Source organism: Carlito syrichta, unplaced genomic scaffold (genome assembly GCF_000164805.1).
Source record: "Carlito syrichta isolate Samal-C Ts95f unplaced genomic scaffold, Tarsius_syrichta-2.0.1 Scaffold307093, whole genome shotgun sequence".
In the NCBI taxonomy this organism is placed as follows: Eukaryota; Metazoa; Chordata; class Mammalia; order Primates; family Tarsiidae; genus Carlito; species Carlito syrichta.
The window spans coordinates 566,955-583,275 of record NW_007251189.1 but is presented as its reverse complement, the minus strand read 5'-3'; the positions used below and the strand labels follow the sequence as shown (position 1 = coordinate 583,275).

The 16,321-nt window shown below is 36.5% G+C and overlaps 1 protein-coding gene across 1 annotated transcript in view; it reads left to right on the top strand.

Moving 5' to 3' along the window:
• The first annotated feature begins 353 nt into the window (after positions 1-353).
• HIBADH (3-hydroxyisobutyrate dehydrogenase) overlaps positions 354-16,321 on the top strand; it is a 32,762-nt gene continuing 16,794 nt past the window's right edge. Inside the window, exons 1-2 of the mRNA XM_008063848.2 lie at positions 354-447; positions 11,944-12,077. Of these exons, the coding sequence (XP_008062039.2) occupies positions 354-447; positions 11,944-12,077 (228 nt within the window). The remainder of the gene's footprint in view (positions 448-11,943; positions 12,078-16,321) is intronic.

Sequence of the window (16,321 nt, the reverse complement as noted above, 5' to 3'; positions counted from 1 at the left end):
TGCTGAGATTAATTCTCATGAAACCAGATAAAGTGTTCTCCTCACTTATATCATCTACATTAAGCACTGCTTGCCTTTATCACATACATCATCTCACAGCTTCTATAAAAGTTTTATTCCAAGTTTTAGCACTTAAAGTTAACCAAAAATATAATAATTTTAAAATTACTTTCCATAGGATTGTCTTTTCTACTTAATAAGGAAACAGTCAAATAGAATCCAAACCCTGTACAAATAGCAGTGTGTCCTTTGTCCTCATGCACATCTGATTAGTTGCCCTTCCTTAAGGTTAAGTTAATGCACCGAAAGAAATGGTCACAAAAGGGCACATATTGGCTTGAGGGCCAGCAAGAATGGCAGAATTGCCCATGATCAACTTGTATGTCAAGTGGCCACCTATGCCCCACACCCCAAAGTATGAGATCCACATTCTCAAGCGATTTCCAAGTGGGTTTCAAGATGGTAATTCCTGATTAGCCAAATATAGCTTATTACACAGCTTCTGTTATTTTCTTGTTTTTTCCAGTTTATTCCTATTTGCTGCCAGGTTATCATCATTTTGCCTTTTGCTTATTCCTCCTCTCTACCCTGTCTTTTTTGTCAGTTATCACTCTTTTTTTACCTATCTTCAAAGTTATGACACAACTACTCATGTGAACAACCAATTCTCTGTAAAATAAAGGGCAGATGATCATTGTGCCTGTTTTTCTTCTCTAGTTAACTGAAAGGGGAGAAGCCCAGAAGGGTATGGAATATGGCAGTAATTGGATTACTTAGAATTTGGTTATTATCCTTGTTTTACTTTGTGATTATTAATACTGAATGAAAGGAATGTATGTGAAATTTATAGGAAAATATCTAACTGCTGTAGCAGAAAATGTTACAAATCGTGTGTCTCCTAAAGAAAGTAAAATAGAAGGACATTAAGATTGTAAGCAGTAGGTCTCTTATTTGGCTTTAAAAATTGATATTTATATTATTTACAAGATGGTATTATTTATAAGATGGTATTATTTACAAGATGGTATTTTCAAAATTATATTATCCAAGGGCATTAAGTAAACTCTCTTTGGGCTCCAGACATTTAGCTTTCAGGAGTCTAGAGTTTTATTGTAAACCAACATTGTTCATCATCTTGATCTGGGGTGAATGTCAGGGAATTACTTTTTCAAGTGATTTTCAAAATGAAACAAAAACAAAACAACCCCCCAACCCTTTCACTCTCTAGTTTACCCTCCCTTTGAAAAGCCTATTCTGCAGTTTTGTCTGATGGCTTCCGCACTGCACTGGCCCTTCTCAAGCCAGCCCAGCTCTATGTGGAACATTCTGTTGCTCTTTCAGCATAAGCAGGTCTATTGTGATATTTATCTGAATTCAAACAAGGCTAATTAAAAGAGCTGCTGACAGTTGTTGTGATCTGACTTTGACTGCAGCTTGATGGTCATTATGGGTAAATAATGAACCAGGTCTGCAAATGTAGCAGCTGCCAACTTGGGATAGAAGAACGGCTATTGCTTCCAATTTAAGGATCTATCGACCACTTCTCTTCTCCCTGCAGATCTTCTGCAGAAAACTAATGTTTTCTGCTGCTGTGTATTGTGGTTTCAGCTGTTTCAAATATAGCCTATAATTTCCTTCTTTAATATTTAACTTAGGACATTATTAGCTTTCAGAGTTAACAACTTTTCTATTTTGAAGAAGTTCAGCTTGTCCTTATGTATGCTGTAACTAGCTAATTATATGCATTTAATTTGTATATTGTGCAGGAAGCAGCTAGTCTATAAGAACAAGGTATAGCTTTATGAAGATTTTTCACAATCATATGTAGGTGCCTTCTTTATAAAAGAGATAGATGCATGTCTCTTGCTTTCGTTTTCTTAAAGATAAATATCTCCTACCAAATCTCAGTTTTGAGTTGTGTTCATCTCGTCAGTGGCTTATGAAATATTTGTTACAAAGCTTTATTTATCAATTCAGAGGAACTGCAGTGACTTTCATTAAAATGCAATGCAGAATATATTGTCACTCCATCATGAGCTTTTTCTTGTCCTATTAGCAAGTAGGAACAGGTGCATTAAGGTAAGAGAGAAGGCAAATTGCATTCATAGATTAATATACTTCTTGCAGATTTCCTATACTTATAAAATACAACTTCTGGATTTAAAAGTCACATTCTAGAATTTAACACAAGTCAGTACTTAACAACACATCCCTAACATTTATTCAACTGCCATAGAAAAGACTTATCTCCATTATGTAAAGTCTGAGGATACAGTGGTGCTTTGTGCATAATGCAGCAGGGCTTTGAGATCTTGCTGGGAGGAAATGATCCCAAACATGCCCCTGAAAGACAAGTCTTATTTTGAAAAATAATGATGAAAAATTGCTTATTTCTCCATGCATTTGTGTCTGTTTATTTCAGGAAAAGCTAACTAAACTTTGTTTATCTGACTCCAGAATAGTGCTGTGAGTGTTTCTGCTTTTCTGTTTCCAGCTTGGATAATGCCAGAAATAGTGTTAACAAGGGGTTATGTTATGCTGGCTTATGTTAAACCAGATCACCCCTAACATGTGCAGAGCCATTCATCTGTGTCACCAAAACCCAAGAGAACATCTGACATGGACTCTGAAACAGAAACAGTGATCACTTACAAATCAAACATGGCACGCTCTAAACTGATTGTACACGGCAATCTTTTCTAGAAAGGACAACTAATTGAACATGATAAAGTGTAAAGTTAATTAACACCCTTAAATTTGTTGATTACTTTCACGGGATTATATTGTTCGTTGAGTAGCAGCTTTCTGTCCCAGCTGTCGCCTTTTTCAGCGAATGTGGCTGGTAAACAATAGAGACACCATAACAAGTCGTAAATGGTCCCTGTGACAGCAGCCCCTTGTGAGGCTGCATCTGTAGAAAATGATTAGAACAATTGCATTTTAAAGATGGCTCACATTGCAGCCCGTGTCCCATTGGTCCTCTTCTTGATCTCTTTTGATGGCAGACTGGTTACAACATTTAAGTTCTTTTGAGTAAATTAAGTGATTTACTACATTTTGCTATATATCAATGAGAGTACTTTGGCAGCAAGGTTTTTACAGTATTAAAGGCAAATATAATTTGATTATAATTTTTGACCTTCCATCTCTTCCCTCTTTGAATTTCAAACCTTCTTTCCGACAGTCATAGAATTGAAAATGATCTCCTTATTTGTGGTCCATGAGTGGTTAGTCTAAGTTATCAGCGTTTGCATCATGGTTTAGAATCACAGTCCTTTGGTTCAGTTTTTCAGTAAGGCTCAGTTCCAAATTTCAGCTCTTTGTTTCTGTTAGGTCAAAGACTTTGACATGTTTAAGCTGTGCACATTTACTTGTTATATTATAGTTTTTGTAACATTTGTGTAATACTTGTATACTTTTCCAATCTATTATTTCATTTGAGCATCAAAGTAAGTATGGTGTTTTTAATCACCATTTTCAGATGAAGAAACCAAGATTGAGATGTGCTATAAGCTACAAGAGATGTGATCTTGTACTGTGATTTTACCCTAAGTCTCTTAACTCAGATCACATTTTTCAATTTTATCTGTTCATAATGTTTCTGTTCATGTGCACTCACGCTCATGAGTGTTTTTGCAGCAATAAGTGTAAATGCCATTACCACATATGGAGAATCATGCTATTCCAAAGTTGAGCTTTTTATTGTTGACAAATAAAAATTGTGTATATTTATTGTGTGCATGTTGTTTTGAAATATGCACACGTGGATTGGCCAAAGTTAACTAGTTAATTAACTCACATATGGTTTGTGTGTGTGTGTGGTGAGGGCACTTCAAATCTACTCTCTTGGCAGTTTTCAAGAATACATTGTTATTAAATAGTTTAGCTTTTTGATAAACTAGAAAATGTTAAGTCTTAATTAGTATTCTTGGTCATTTTATTAGTCATCGATTTCTTCTCTGCCTATCTTCTAAGAAGAAAACATTTATCAGACACATGTGCAGTATGCAAAGATTCAGACTGCTCTTGCCTATAGGAATCATAATATGACACACCAGAAAAATAATTGGAGTAGTATAAGTACTTTATTAGAGATATCACCAAGAATGTTCTAAGAATGGAGAAAAGGGGTCACGAAATACTCCTTAGAGTTGACATGGACTGAGTCTTGAAAGATAATCAGGAGTTAGCCAGGCAAAGAAGGCAGGGAAATGAATTTCATGAGGTAACAATTCAGGATAGGATGCATGAAAAATTTTTGTATATTCTAGCCACTGAAAATAGTTTTCAGTATACATAGAATGATGGTTTTTGTTGCAAGGGGTAGAGGAAACCAGAGAAGTAATTAGAGTTCACTGACAAGAAAAAAAAAATTAAAAGATCAGAAACCATTGCTTTCTACAACTCAAGACAAAAGGAAAGATACAGTGAATTATGTAGTTCTCCTTTTTGCTGTAACATAAGCATAAAAGTACTTCAGAAAGGTTAACTTTTACTTAAGAGGAAAAAATACAGTAAGACTGTGTAAGAAATGCTGAGTAATAGTGATTAATGTTTTTAACTGCTTGTATGTTCATGTTAGTGCATAATTTAAGACTTAAGCTGGTTTTGGTTCTTTTTAAAATTATTTATTTATTTATTTGTTTGTTTTTATTTTAAAGATGGGTACAATTCAGGGTTAGGTATACAAATGGTCATTGTACAGGTAAAACTTGGGCCTTGCTTTGGTCCCCACTTCACCTGGTTTGAGATCAGATAGATAGTTTTGGTTCTTATATCAAATAAAACTGCCTAAAGATTGGGAAGCAGATAATTATTAGAATGAGGTGATTTGTGTTAATTTTTAGCTCTGTTACAAGTTCAAGGCTAAGATTAGCCAGAAAATGATATAAAGCAAGAACTGAGTTCTAATTTTATTTATCACTACTTGTGATATAAAAGTGTGAAGAACATTGTTCATTGCTTCATTTACTGTCTTGTGCATAAAGTTCCAATTGAGAGTTTCAAAAAATATGTAACTCAGTTCAAGGAAAAGGTACACTTTCTTAAGGCTGCTTTGTTCCTCTCCCAAATAGAGTTTGCCAGGACTTGGAAGATTCTCAGATCCATCTCAAATTCATTGTGAGATTTTATGGTTTTGTTTTTAAATGTGTTGATTCTGATTTTGTTTTCTTTCTAAAAATTTACTTTTAAATTGACAATTTACTTTTAAGTTGACAAAAATGTATATATTGTGTGCCACATGATGCTTTGAAATTATGTACATCATAGAATGACTAAATTTAGCTATTTAACATATGTGTTATGTCACATACTTACCTTTTTTTGTGGTGAGAGCACTTAAAATCTACTCTCTTAGCAATTTTCAAGAATATAATACATTGTTATTAACTGTAGGTACCATGTTGTACAATAGATCTCTTAAACTTACTCCTCATTTCTGATTTTCTGTTTCCTAATTATTTTTTTTTGTTCTGATGAGCAAACTTACACTAGTTGTGAAGATAAGTAGAACATTATGTACCTTTAGATAGCAGGCAGATTCAGTTTCTAAATCTAAAACATACCAAGTTACATGTTCAGTTTATGTTAGTTTAAACTCCTCTCAACCAGGTTTGCAGATGGTTTCAGACTATGTATATTCTTATCAAAGTTTTTACAAACCTATCCACCGTTGACAGCAAGACCATTACTCTTTGAAAATGACTTTTTGTTTTCTTTTTCACCCTTTCTGAGAATTCATTATTCTTTCAATAACATAGGTTGAAAAATATAAGGAAAGAAGGAATAAGGATTTGGTGGTGATTGCCCTAATTCATCTGACACCTGGTGTATGATGCTACCTTTTGGCATTTTCTTCTGGGTGTACATCTCTTTTCCCTGGTTATATTTTAAACTTTTTGAGGGCAAGGACTATGTTTTATATCTACCATGATCTAACATTTTGGGCTTTCTAGGATAATTATATTTCAGATATTTTGTGAATATAACAGAAAACAGGTCCTGGTTTTTTTATTCAGAAAATATGCTTACTCATTAAATCTTTGCACCTAGCACAAAGATCTAGCAAGTTGTTAAAGGCATTGAATAAATACTTGCTGATAACATTTTTCTTCTTTCAATCTCTGTGCAACTGTATTTATCCTCTAGTAGCATGTGTCTGACTCTTGTATTACCTACATGTATTTTTCTTGTCCCTTCCCTAACTCCTTGAGGACAAGGATTGTTTCTTCCTCATTCTCCTAGTTGAGAACCACTGGGATGGATTTCCAGTGATCAAATTTTTGATGTTAACTATAAGTAGGAGTGGAAGGAAAGACAGAAAGTAGCAATGGAGGTGTCCTATCATACTTTTTTTTTTTTTTTTTTTGAGTTAGAGGTAGAGGGAGACATTTAGAGATTGTGATTAGATTTAAAAGTGCTTCTCCACTGTAATGCTGATTGAACTTGAAACTGGCTACCAAGATAAGTAATAGTGACTGTCACTTTAAAAGCAGAGTAGTCAGCTACTCATTTTGAATGGTTTGAACTTTTGCCTTTTCATTTATTTGTACAAATGAGTTTAATTTGTTTGATTCTAGGATCATGAAGAGAAACACTAGAAACATTACCACAAGAAAAGTGATAGATAAAGCATTAGAGGCGGCCACAAGTATTTAGGCGTGTTAGCATTAATTAATGTAGTTACTTGAGAAAAACTTCTAACTCTTCTAATTTGGAACTATTTGTATATTTTTACATGAAGTGAAACATGCTTGGTTTCATGTATTAACATGATAAATGTGGAGAAGTGGATGATTGTGAACTTGAAAACCCCAGATTATTATAGAATTTCAAAAGCTTAAAAATAATTCAGGCCGGGTACAGTGGCTCATCCTGTAATACCAGCACTTTGAGAGGTCGAGGTGAGAGGACTGCCTGAGTTTGGGATTTCGAGACCAGCCCGGGCAACTTGGTGAAGCCTCGTCTCTACAGTAAATCACAAAATCTAGCTGGATGTGGTGGCATGTGTCTGTAGTTCCAGCTACTTGGAAGGCTGAGGTGGAAGGATCCTCTATACCCAGAAAGTCAAGGCTGTTGTGACTGTGAGCGTGCCACTGCACTCCAGCCTGGGTGACAAGAATGAGACTCCAACTCAAAATAATAATAATAATAATAATAATAATTCAATGATAGTTTTCTATAACCACTTTATTGGTGAAAAAACCTAGGGTGAGCAGCATGTAATGACTTATGCTTTGTCTATAATCCTTGGCATCTTGTGCATATCTGTGAGAGCAGTTATCTCATAGTGCCGCAGTTGTTTGTTTCCTTGGCCTTCCCTCTCTACTGCCTCCCTCTCTCTCTTTCTTTAAATAGCCCATTTACTGAGCATCTCTTATGTACTAGAGTTTGTGGATGTTGGGTGGATGAGCCAACAGTTACTGCCTCGTGGAGCTAATGTTCTTATGGGAAATATAGACCAGAAACAAATGAAAATGTTAAATAGATGGTAATAAATGCTATGAATACAATTAAAGCAGGGAAAGGAAATAGAAAGTGATGAGGTGCTATTTTAGAATGAGTGATCCGGAAGGGTCTCTTCGAAGAGGTTTTGAGCAGAGACCTAAGTGAAATAAAGGATACAAGTCACAAATATCTGGGGTGAGGACATTTTAGGCAAAAGAAATAGCAAACAAGTACAAGGCTTTGAGATGGGAACACACTTTTCAGGATATTTCAGGAGCAGTATGGAGACCAAGGTGACTGGCAAGCAGCAAGTAATGGAAAGAATGGTATGAAACGACAGTAGGAGTAGTAGTCAAGGGCCACATCGTGTGGGGCTTTGTAGGACTTTAGGTTTTATACTGAGTGGTGGGAAGCCTTTGAATCGTTGGGAATAGAGAAGAAACATGAAGTAGATGAAGTAGATTTCTATTCTAAAAGGATTCCTATGGTTACTATATTAAGAGTCGACTACAGAGGTAAAAGCAGAAGAGAGGTCAAGTTAGAAGTCTGTTGCAATGGTTCATGCAAAGGGTGGCAGTGGCTCATAATGATTAGGTGTTAGTGATGGACAAAGAGAGAGATGACTGGATTACAGTGTATAACTTCTTAGGAGCCCAGACATATGTGATTCACCATTTCCCCAGGACTTACCACGGGGACTGATACTTAGTAGGTGCCTAGTTCTTTGTGTCGAGTAGCTAAAGTAAATACAGGTTTCTTGTTTCTTTTCCATACACTTTGCTGCCATTGAAAGATTTTGCAAGAGGTCTTCATGGTGATATAATCTTAACATGGTGGCTGTGGACTACTATAGTACTTTTTAAACTGGTCAGCCTGCTTCTGTTATCTATAGGTTCAGCCCAAACCAGCAAGTATTTTGCAGGAGAGGCTAAAATTATCCAGAAGACAATAGCTTAGATACTAAATAGGAAAATGCCCACTTCACAAACTCAACTTATAAAGTAGTAAGCCCTTACATTTACATAGCATTTTTATTTTACAGAATATGTTCACAGCCAATCTATGAAGCTATTGATACTTTTACTATTTTATACACTGAAACTCAGACATTAAGTAATTTAGTTATAATCACAGAGCCAGCAAGTAACACATCCCCCAAATCAAATATTACATCTTCAAATCCTTTACTCTTTTTACCATGTATATTAATTTATTTACCAAGCAAGCATCTGTTGAATATATCATGCAACTGTGATAGATACTGAGGATGCTGGCCTTGTAGGAGCATACAGTCTATTGAAGGAATCAGGTAAGAAAATCAGGCTGGGCTCATGACTCAGCCTGTAATTCTGTGCTTTAGAAGGCCAAGGTGAGTGAATTGCCTGACCCTGCGGGTTCGAGACCTGCCTGGGCAACTTAGCGAGACATCATCTCTACAATAAATCAAAAAAATTAGCCGGGCGTGGTAGCACATACCTGTAGTTCCAGCTCCTTGGAAGGCTGAGGCGGAAGGATCGCCAGAGCCCAGCAGGTCGAGGCTGCGGTGGCCAGGAGTGTGCCACTGCACTCCAGTCTGGGTGACAGAGTGAGACTCCAACTCAAAAAAAATAAAAGAAAATCAAAGATTTTAATAAAGTATGATAAATGCTGTAATAGAATTAAGCACAGGGCATGTTTTAGTTTTGTACGTACAGTTACTAAAATATAAGTATTGTTGCCAGTATTCTAGTAGTTACCTGAGTGTGCATTTTGTGTTTTCCTATTCTGGAAAATGAATTTTTGAATTAAAATAGCATGGCAATGTAATAACATTTGTTGTTTATTTTGATAGACACAGAAGTCTATACAATGTAGTCTTCTGAAATCCATAAGCTGTCTGACATAGCTTTTGAGTCCCAGTTTTCTAAATGCTTTCTCCTAAATTCAAAAATGGTTACATTTATTTTAGGATGACCTAGGTCTTAATTCTGCCTTTGCAATGGAACTAGCTTGATAGTTATATAGTTAAAGAAAGATGTATGGGAAGACAGAATTTGGTTCCAAGGAATGCCAAGACTTTAGAATTACCCATTTTAGTCAAAATTTTATGTTGGAATGTAGGTTATGATAAAGTCAGAAGTAATTGTAATACCACATCGACGGGAGAAAAGAGTAGAACCACCATGGACCTCTGATTTAAAACATAAATTATTTTTTCTTTTGTGGTCTTCTCTTGCTTAAGTAACTTATTTCTTCTTTTTAAAATATGTGTTTGAACAAGTGAGAAAGTACACCTGTCAAAAGACTAACCATCTGAGAACCATTGTCAGCATTAATTTTTCTTTAATAAATGAGTCTCTGAAGCTATTTAAGTAGTCTGTAATCTAGATACAAAGCTATTGATCTATGATGGATAGCGCTGGATTTGTTTGTAAACTTTGACTTAAATTGTCTCCTTAATTTCTCTAGGTCAGATCAACAGGATTAGATGGAAGGGTGATGGCTATATGGTTTGAATAAAAATGGCTTTAGAAATTGAGCAAAATAATTCTAAAACAGTAATCATTCCACATCTTGGTGAAGTAAAGTAGAAGCTAACAAATGACAGTCATTTAAATGTTAACATTTTCAGAATGTTCAAATGACATAGTTTGGCTAATTGAAAGCATTTTTTTAATAATTGGGTTTTTGTACATAAGCCATTCCAAAGTATATCTGAAGATATTGTAAAATAATGTCGTGTAACCATATGTGTAAGCATCTCAGGCTTTTATAACATGTGGGCATTCAGTCTCCCAAGATTGTTTGACTAACATAGTGTTGACTTCTTACGCTTTTAACAATTGGTTAAGAATAATATGAACTATAAAATAGAAAGCTATTATACTATACTGTACTATACTATACTATACTATATACTTGATTTGGTAACAGCAAAATATTCACAATTTGAATGAAATAGGGATCTCTTCACATGAACTTTTTTGTAAAAAAAAAAAGTATAAATACTGTATTTCATTGAATAAATTAAATTCAAAAGCAGACCATTATTTGCAACTGTCTGTTCGAATGACTAGGTTTGATGCATAGTACAGACAAGTACAGTTTCTTTATTCCTAGCTATACTGTAAAATAAGTTGTAAAGGCAAAAAATTCTACTAGTATAGCTCTTCCACATACTTTCCTGGGAAGTTTTGCACAACAAAACCTAACTTGAAAATTATGAATTGAGATTTTTCTGAATTCTAGAACCAGTAATAATACTCTTCGTTTTATTTTATAGTTAATAAAAATTTAGATGAACGAAGCTTCTTTCTTCCCCTTTTAGAACAAGTCAAGACCATGTTTTCTGTTAGTAGTTAGAAGTTGTTTCTTCATTTGAATCAATGAACATGCGTTAAGCCTTTGTTAAAACTTGCTAAGAGCTGGCTCAGTGACTCAGTCTATAATCCTGCGCTTTGGGAGGCTGAGGTGAGTGGATTGCCTGAGCCTGCGAGTTCAAGACCCACCTGGGCAACTTGGCGAGACCTCATCTCTACAGTAAATCAAAAAATTAGCCGGGCATGGTAGCACGCACCTGTAGTTCCAGCTACATGGAAGACTGAGTGGAAGGATCGCCAGAGCCCAGCAGGTCGAGGCTGCTGTGACCAGGAGCGTGTAACTGCACTCCAGTCTGGGCGACAGAGTGAGACTCTAACTCAAAAAAAAAAAAAAAAAAAAGTTGCTAAGGAGTAGCCAAACCAGTGTCAGAATTTATTTCTTCTTTCTGCTTATATCACTAGGAATATATTGCCCAAAAGGTGTATTGCAGGAAGCAAAAGAAAAATCAAATAATATTGGAAAGTGTACATGAAAATAATGAGTCTAAATAAACAACGGTTTTCTTTACGTTAAAAAAATAGTCTTACCATCTGAAATGCCTATTTGTTAATGGAACAGAGAGCCAGGTCTCTCTCTTTGTTGATCTCATCTGTAGATAGTATTTGGAGAGTGAGCAAGTGAGCCAGAGACTCTAAATCTAAACTTTGGCTGCAGACCCCTCTAGCTGCTCCTTTGCTGGTCAGGGCCCAGGTAAACCTTTTTTGTATACTTTGTATTTACTGAATACATTTCTTAGGAGAAGAATAGATACATGGAGATAATAAAATTAGTATTTCAAATTCCCATATCTATTATGCCATGATTATACCAAAATGATTAAGGCGAATTGAGAATGAGAGTATGACTGAATCTGTATATCCCTTTTGGTTTGTGATTAACCTGAGTGACACTTGATTACTGAATATTTTTTGTAGAGATTTAGAGTATCTTTAGTAAAAGGCAAAAGATGTATACGATTTGAAGAGAAACCAGAGTATAGAGATTTAGAGTGTCTTATATATGCCTGGCATAAATAGAATTTAGAGGCAGAATGTTTTCATTTGGTTTGGGGATTTTCTCTGATTTTACTGTCTACTTAGATATTTTAAGAAATGTTTCCTTGTGCTTCTATCTCCTTACCCCTAAACAATTCAGGTGTAGGAGCTGCTCGGTCTGGGAACCTCACATTTATGGTAGGAGGAGTTGAAGATGAATTTGCTGCTGCCCAAGAGTTGCTGGGGTGCATGGGCTCTAATGTGGTGTATTGTGGAGCTGTTGGGACTGGGCAGGTAACATTTTCACATTAATGATCTTGACTTGATATAAAATTAGCTAATGTTCTATTTTATTTTCTGATCACATTCTTATTCCTCTCTACTCTGTTTAATTTATGGATTCTTTGTTCAGATTTTTAAAAATCTCTTTGGAATAAATTAGTTTTCTGTCATTCCTGGTGGGCTTAAGCAGTCATCAGTAAGCCAATTTACTTATTTTAAAAAGATATCAAAAGTTCCATTATTAGGATCTTGACATGTTATCCCAGTGAGTACTAAATAATCATTACAGTGACTTCTATTTGAAGTGAGTGTTGTATGAGTTGCTAATATCCTTCATCTAATTTTGTAGTTACAGTTGACCCTTGAACAACACTGGTTTGAACTGTGTGGGTCCACTTATACACAGATTTTTTTTTCAATAAATACATTGAAACTTTTTTTTTGAGATTTGCAGCAATTTGAAAAAACTCACACGGCCTAGAAATATTGAAATAATTAAGAAAAAGATACTAGTCTACAAATATACACATCTATTATAAAAAGTTAAAATGTATTGGAACTTAAAAACACAGCATACATGGTGCTATTCACAGTCAAGAGAAATGTAAACAAATGCAAAGTGTAAAACTGTCATATTAAATCATAACTGCATAAAATTAACTTTAGTACATACTGTACTACTATAATAATTTCGTAACCACTCCTGTTGCTGTTGCAGTGAGCTCAAGTATTGCAAGGATCTGCTCAAAATGTTGTGTGACACTAATAGCCTTTGTGTGAGTGGTTCATCTCTTCAGTAAATTGCATATCACACTAAAAAGTGATCTCATAGTTTTCGCTTATTTTTCATCATGTTTAGTGCAATACTGTAAAGCTTGAAAGCACATATGAAGTGATGCCAGAAGTACTCCCAAGAAGCAGAGAAAAGCCATGACATTACAAGAAAACGTTAATTGCTTGATATATACCATAGATTTAGGTTTGCGGTAGCAGACCCACCATTTCAAGATAAATGAATCCAGCATAAGGACCAATTGAAAAAGAAAAGACTATTCATGAAGCTGTCACTGCAGCTATTCTAGCAGGTACAAAAACCTTGCACTTTTTGTGAAATACCTCTTTATTTTGTATTGAAAATGCAGCTTGTATGTGGGTGCAGGATTGCTATAAGAGAAGCGTAACTATATCTAATATGATTCAAGAAAAAGTGAAGTCATTATATGACAACTCAAAGCAAAAGGAAAGTAAACCTTTAAGTCTGGAGAATTTAATACCAGCAAAGGATGGTTTGATAATTAAAGGAAGAGGTTTTGCTTAAAAACTGTCAAGATAACAGAAGAAGTAGCTTCTGCTAACCAAGAGGCAGCAGACAAGTTCCCAGGTGCTATTAAGAAAATCGTTGAGGAGAATAGGTAAAACTACCTGAACAGACTTTTAATTCAGATGAAAGTACCCTATTCTGGGCAGTATGTATATATGTGTGTGTGTGTGTATATATATATATATGTATATAAATGTCCTCCAAAGGATGTTTACTAGTAATGAAGAGAAGAGAACAACAGAATTTAAGGCAAGAAGGAATAGGCTAACTCTACTGCTTGTGCAAATGCAATTGGATTTATGATCAAGACTGCCCTTATCCATAAAGTTTCTGACCCCTGTGCTTTGAAAGGAGAAGATAAAACACCAGCTGCCAGTCTTACGGTTGTACAATAAGAAGGCCTGGACAATGAGAACTCTTTTTTTTGATTGGTTCCATCAATGCCTTTGTCCCTGAAGTTGGGAAATACCTTGCCAGTAAGGACTGCCTTGTAAAGTTCTTTTGATGCTGGGTAATGCCCTTGGCCACCCAGAATCACAAGTTCAACCCTGATTGCGTTGAAGTGATCTACTTGTCCCTAAACACAGAATTTCTTTCTTTCTGTCTTTTTTTTTTGAGTTAGAGTGTCACTGTCACCCAGGTTGGAGTGCAGTGGCATGCTCACAGCCACCACAGCCTTGACCTGTTGGGCTCAGACATCCTTCCACCTCAACGTTCCAGGTAGCTGGAACTACAGGTGCTTGCCACCATGCCCTGCTAATTTTTTGATTTATTGTAGAGATGAGGTCTTGCCAAGTTGCCCAGGCTGGTCTTGAACCCCTGGGCTCAGGTAATCCTCTCGCCTCCACCTCTCAAAGTGCTGGGATTACAGGCATGAGCCACCAGCACCTAGCCAGAAACACAGAATTTCTAATTTAGCCTTTATATCAGGGAGTCATAAGGACCACTAAGGTTCATTATACATGGTATTCTTTGAAAAGGATTGTTAATGTTATGGAAGAAAACCCTGACAGAGAAGACATCATGAAAATTTGGAAAGATTATACCATTGAAGATGCCATCACTGTTATAGAAAATATTATGCAAGCCGTAAAGCTCCAGGTAATAAATTCCTGCTAGCAAAAGCTATCCAGATGTTGTGCATGACTTCACAGGCTTTACAGTAGAGCCAATCAAGGAAATCACCAAAGAGATTGTGGATATGGAAGAAGAGGTGGGGGACATGAAGGGTTTAAAGATCTGGATCTTGGAGAAATTCAGGAGTGAATAGACACCACACCAGAGGAATAACAAAAGATGACTTGATAGAAATGAGTGCTTCTGAATCAGTGCCAGATGATGGAGAACACGTAGAAGAAACTGTGTCAGAAAGCAAATTGACATTAGACAGTTTGGTACAAGAGCTCCAATTACTTGAGATTGCACTTGACTTCTTTTATGACATGGACCTTCTGTGATATTGGCACTGAAACTAAAGCAAATGGTAGAAGAAGGATTGGTACCTTATGTAAGTATTTTTAGAGAAATGAACAAGCAATAAATTGAGACAGATCACAATATGTGTATGTATTTTTTGAGTTGGAGTCTCACTCTGTTGCCCAGGCTGAAGTGCAGTGTCACACTCATGGCCTCCTCAACCTCAACCTGCTCATCTAAGGTGATCCTTCTGCCTCAGCCTTCCAAGTAGCTGGAACTACAGACACACGCCACCATGCCTGGCTAATTTTTTGATTTATTGTAGAGATGAGGTCTTGCCAAGTTGCCCAGGCGGGTCTCAAACCCATGGGCTCAGGCAGTTCTCTCACCTCAGCCTTCCAAAGTGCAGGGATTATAGGTATGAGCCACCGCCCCCAGCCTCACAATTTATTTTAAAAGTTACACTAAGTATGCCTGCCTCCCCTTCTACCCTCTCCACCTTTTCTGCCTCTACCACTCTTGAGACAACAAGAGTTGTCTACTCAACTTGAAGATGAGACGAAGTCCTTTATGATGATTCAGTTCCATTTTATGAATAGTAAATATATTTTCTTTTTTTTATTTTTTCTTAGTCACATTTTCTTAGAGATCTCTAGCTTACTTTATTGTAAAATACAGTATCTAACCCATATATGAAATGTGTTTTAATTAACTGTTCATGTTATCAGTAAGGCTTCTGGCCAACAGTGAACTGTCATAATTAACTATTAGTAATTAAGTTTTTGGAGAGTCAGAAGTTTTCGACTGCGCAGGGGGTTGGCACCCCAACCTCATCATCGTTCAAGGGTCAACTGTACTTGTCGTAGTTCTATTTGTAGTACAATCTGGTTGAAATAACCTATGAACTTTAAATTTTTTCTTGAAAAGCAAATAATTTTCCTGTAGAAACAGGTTATTGTCAGCTCTGAAATCAAACTGGTTTTTTCCTTCTCACTCCCAATACACACTCACTCTCCCTCTTCTTTTTTTTTTTTTTTTTTTTTTTTGAGATGGAGTCTCACTCTGTCGCCCAGACTGGAGTGCAGTGGCTGCTCCCGGCCACCGCAGCCCCGATCTGCTGGGCTCCGGCGATCCTTCCACTCAACTTTCCAAGTAGCTGGAACTGCAGGCGTGCGCTACCATGCCCGGCTAGTTTTTGATTTATTGTGGAGATGAGGTCTCGCCAAGTTGCCCAGGCGGGTCACGAGCCTGCAGGCTCAGGCAGTCCACTCACCTCAGCCTCTCAAAGGCGCGGGATTACAGGCTGAGCCACCGAGCCCAGCTCTCATTCTCCCTCTTAATGCTTTTTTTTTTTGAATTGGAGTCTCACTCTGTCGCCCAGACTGGAGTGCAGTGGCCGCTCCTGGCCACCACAGCCTCGCCTCCTGAGCTCCAGCAATCCTTCCGCCTAAGTCTTCTGAGTAGCCGGAATTACAGGCACGCGCTACCACGCCCGGCTGATTTTTTGATTTATTGTAGA